Source organism: Coptis chinensis, chromosome 9 (assembly GCF_015680905.1).
Source record: "Coptis chinensis isolate HL-2020 chromosome 9, ASM1568090v1, whole genome shotgun sequence".
Lineage (NCBI taxonomy): Eukaryota > Viridiplantae > Streptophyta > Magnoliopsida > Ranunculales > Ranunculaceae > Coptis > Coptis chinensis.
In genome coordinates, this window is record NC_141464.1 from 34,224,472 (window position 1) to 34,229,320 (window position 4,849).

Here is a 4,849-nt window from a genome sequence, read left to right on the forward strand (position 1 = left end):
CTAGATCTCAATGAATTTCTCAATTTCTGGTCCTTGCGGCATCTTGATTTCAACCGCCATAAGTTTTATTCTCACATCGTCAATCACTGATCGGAACAACTGCTGCACATTCACATGCTTGTTTTTGAAAATTCTGTCATTCCTTGCATTCCACATCCAGTAATTAAACCCATTCCACACAAGCCTTATCACATCTTGCTTAATTCCTTTCCCCTTCACAGCAGCCACAAGCCAGTTAACTTCTCCTTGCCAGTTAGGTGCTCTCCGTCTGCTGAATCCCATCTTCTTCAGTAACATGGTCCACACAGCTTGTGGAATCGGACAATTGTGTAATAGATGCTCCTCAGTCTCTACTTCTCTCCAGCAGAAGACGCACACATCAGATTGGACAACCTTTTGTTCTTTGAGTTTTTGTAATGTCTTTAGTCCACCACTTAGCGCCATCCAGCTTATGAAGGAATGTCTGGGTATCTTATTTGCACACCACACCAATTGATGCCAATGTACTACTTGCCTTGTTCCCCTTAGACTCTCATAAGTTTCTTTCATACTATATTCACCATTTGTTGCTGCAGACCAACCAATTTTATCCTCATCCCCCATTATTTCCACTTCACCCTCTGTGACATCAACAATGTCCCTTATGTGCCATTTTACATTTTGTGGAAATGCCCATTGGCCATCTATTATGAAATTTGAGACTTTCACCTGTAAGTTGCCATTTGAGGTATATAACAGGGATTGGGAAAACTTGTTGCGCAGGATGCCAGAAGGGTGCCAAGGTTAATTCCAGAAGCTTGTGGCTTTTCCATTCCCAATTTGATGAAGGACTATAGCTGATGCTTCCATTCTGACTTTGAAGATGTTCCTCCAACTCCAGGAGCAGTCATTGGGTGTTTTAAGCTGCCAGAAATCTATCCCCCTTATTATGTTCTTCTGTACCTACCACACCCACAAGTTGTCAGCCTTTGTAATTATTTTCCAGAGATGTTTCATGGTTGCTGCTTGATTGACCTTTTCTAAACTCCGAGCTCCAAGCCTTCCTTCTTCGTATGGGCAGCATACATCTTCCCACCCTATCAAGGCATGAGATTGCTTGCAGTCCAGTCCTGTCCACAAGAAGTTCCTGAGGATTTTGTTTATGTCTTCAATATTGTTTTGTGGCAAGGTGAAAACAGGAACCCAATAAACACTTAGGTTGTTCATAACTGCTTTTACCAGCTGTAGTCGGCCTGCATGAGAAAGAAGCTTCCCCTTCCAACTCTGTATTCTCCCTGTAATCTTGGTTATAAGAGGGCAACAATCTAGTGATTTTAACCTTGTAGTGATCAAAGGAAGCCCTAGATATTTAACTGGCAAGTTACCCCTTGGGAAGAGAAATGTCTGTTCTATGTCTGTACTTATGGCATCATCTACCCCTGTAAAGAATAAATTGCTTTTTTGTACATTTTTCTAATCCTGTAACTGTTTAGAACTTATGAAGATTCTTTTTTAGTATATTGGCTGAGCCATTGTCTCCATGCATAAATACCATCAGATCATCCGCAAAAGATAAATGAGTAATAATCGGATCAATGCACTTATGATGTAACTTGTACTAGCCTTCTCTCACACTATGTAGCATAATTTCAGTGAATAAGTCCATAACAAGCACAAACAGATATGGCGACATTGGGTCTCCTTGTCTAATCCCTCGTCTTCCTCTGAAGTAATCATAAGAAGATCCATTAATCATTATAGAATATGACGCTGTCTCCACACATACTTTATCCCATGTAATGTTTCTTGCTGGTAACCCTACTCTTCTCAAAGCAAACTCTACAACTTCCCATATGACTAAGTGATATGCCTTCCTTAAGTCCACCTTAGCCGCACACCTTCGGGGATACTCATTCCTGTGATAATTATGCATTAACTCCTGCGACAGCAAAATATTGTCCTGGATGCTTCTACCACTCACAAAAGTTGACTGATTAATTAGGTTAACCAGTTTAGGCATTAATGCCTTTATCCTTCTTGTCATTATCTTAGTTATGCACTTATATATGACCACACAGCATGCAATAGGCCTATAATCTGACAATGATAAAGGGATATGAATCTATGGTTTAAGAGTAATACATGTTGCATTTACCTCCTTGAGCATCTGACTCGAGTGGAAGAAATTCCTTATGGCCTTAATGAAGTCTTCCCCAATAATTTTCCATGTGCACTTGAAGAAAAAAGCTGAGAATCCATCACTACCAGGCGCTTTATCATTGCTAATATTTGCCAATGCCTCCATAATCTCATCCCTTGTTACCTCTCGTTGTATTTCCTCATAGTCATTTGTGCTTATCTGTATTCTCGGACCAATATCTTACAGCACAGAGAAGTCTACCTCCTACATAGTAGTACTAGTAGGACTATACAGTTCTCTGTAAAACTCCACACATTCATTACCAATATCATTTGAGTCTTGTATAACATTCTCTGTAGTGTCTCTCAAACATGTGATCTTATTTATAACTCTTCTAGCTTGCATAGACTTAAAAAAGTATTTTGTGTTGTTATCCCCAGAGCCTATCACTTGATCTCGCGACTTCTGCCTATACATGTCTTCTTCATACGTGATTGCTTGTGCATAAGCTGTAATAATTTTTCTCTCTTTCCTTATAATAGCTTGGTCCCTCGGCTGTACTTGTAACCCAGTTTGTACCCTATCCAGTTTAGCCTTTATTTCTTTTACCCGACTCACTACACTGCCAATTCTTTCTCTATTCCAATGTATCAGTGTTTCCTTTGTCAATTTCAGCTTTCTTATGAATACATACATCGGATTCCCTACTACCTCACTGCCCCAAGCTGCTATTACAGTACTCATGAAGTCTTTCTCTCGATACCAAAAGTCAAAAAACTTAAATGTTTTTCTCTGATGGTGCCTTTGTATTACTGAAGCTACAATCATGGGCGTGTGATCTGAGCAAGCCCCAAAGTTCATAAACTCCATTTCATGATCCCCATACTCACCAATCCATTCTTCGTTTGCTATTACTCGATCCAACTTGCAACTAATCCTGTTTTCTTGCTTATTATTCCACATAAAAAAGTTGCCCTTGAATTTAATATCAACCAGACCAGCTGAAGAAACACAGTCCAAGAGATCAGAGAAGTTCTGAGTTCGAACCTCCAATCCTCCATCCTTCTCATGAGGAGCCATAATGGAGTTAAAATCTCCCATTAACATCCAAGGCTTCTGAATGACGTGTGACATATCCACTATGTTTCTCCATAACTCTCTTCGTTTATGCATCTCTGTACTTGCATACACGACCGAAATTACAAACTCTTCTCCAGTAATCGTTGTCATCTCCATTGTTATATGTTGAGTATTCTTTTGTAACACTACTGCTATGCAATTCCTCAGGTCCCAGCAACACTATATATTACCTCCATCATTTCCAGTATAGTTGCCCTCCATCTGCCATTGATTGAAAGTTCTTGTAAATACTTTATCTCGATTTTTATGCTTAACTCGTCTCTACCAGCCCCATCACAATTGAAAATTTGAAACCAAAACATTTAAGGAACCATTATTATTATTATTTGGCATATTATCATAAGAGTTTTAGATTATCATTATTATTATTTTATTGGAAGAAAATAGAAACCTGGACTAACATTTAATGAGAGTCAAACCTAATTAACCGACATCAAGCGTCAAAATGGGGAGGAGAGAGAGTATGTCTAATGTCTAAATAACCCTTATTATTATTATTTTGCTAATCGGGTGTCCAGGCCAACTAATGCGCACCTCAACTAATCCTGAAACCCTGGTTGGAAATTCGATCGGATACTGCCTCGCCAGTGCCCTTGAGGGGAATCGAACTAGTGAGCATTCCATTCTATTCAAGTAATTTGGTTACACCTAATTTGACTAATAACCATATAAAAGTGATAATTGAACGATCAACTGCGATCGAGAACCTGAAATTCAATACCATGGTTTACAATATGTGTACTTTGGGAGGGTTTTGGCCTTAGTAGCTTTGAATTAAAAACTTGATGGTGTTAGGGATTTCGGGGATTGTTGAATCAAATGTACCCATAACTTTCTAGATTTATGTTTCTATGGGTTTTAAATAAATAACTCAATAAAGAGCTACTAGAAAGTAGGCCCGTGCATATGTACCGACTCTTTTGAAAACTTGCTCAATAATAACAAATCGTGATTCCTATTTTTGTCGTTAACCAGTTTTAATTTCCTAACAAATTATTTTAATTAAGTTTTAAAAACCCTTTTTAAAATTGGGAGAAGAATCTCGTTTTAATAGTTGACTTAATTTAGAAATGTGATTCCCGCTTTAATAGGAGAAAAAATCCCGTTTGAATTAGATATGCCAGATTTTTCTTTTGAATAGTAAAGTAATTCCCGTTTTAATAGAAAAATGATTTTCGTTTTACGTAGAAGTGATAGAATTTCTGATTCTAATATGAGAGGAATTCCCATTTTAATTAGAAGTGTCTAGAATTTCTTTTTTCAATAGAAGAAGAATTCTTATTTTAATAGGATATGATGATATGGATTTTTAATAAAGCTTGAAAATACCCTTTATGGGAGCTTTAATATTAAGACTAGAAAGTCGGCCCGTGCATACACACTACCTCTTTTAAAAACTTGCTCAACAATCATAACTATACATATATAAATTTTATAACATATCGTGATTTCTGTTTTCGTCGCTAACCTGTTTTAATTTCTTAAAAAATTATTTTAATTAAGTCTTAACAACCAGTTTTAATTTCTCAATAAATTATTTTAATTAAAATTTAAAAACTCATTTTTTAATTGGAGGAGGGATCCCTTTTT

General features: G+C 37.2%; 2 protein-coding genes across 2 annotated transcripts; both read right to left on the reverse strand.

Annotated features, from left to right (window-relative positions):
- Positions 1-2,284, reverse strand: LOC147475691 (uncharacterized). Its single transcript, XM_086585499.1, has 4 exons — positions 2,135-2,284; positions 1,603-1,969; positions 1,015-1,418; positions 1-708 (listed from the first exon to the last, which is right to left on the reverse strand). Exons 1-4 carry the CDS (start codon positions 2,282-2,284, stop codon positions 1-3), a joined length of 1,629 nt encoding a protein of 542 aa, XP_086441625.1.
- Positions 2,285-2,383: 99 nt separating this feature from the next.
- LOC147475692 (uncharacterized) lies at positions 2,384-3,355 on the reverse strand. The gene has a single exon (XM_086585501.1). It carries the CDS (start codon positions 3,353-3,355, stop codon positions 2,384-2,386), a length of 972 nt encoding a protein of 323 aa, XP_086441627.1.
- Between the last annotated feature and the right edge of the window lie 1,494 nt (positions 3,356-4,849).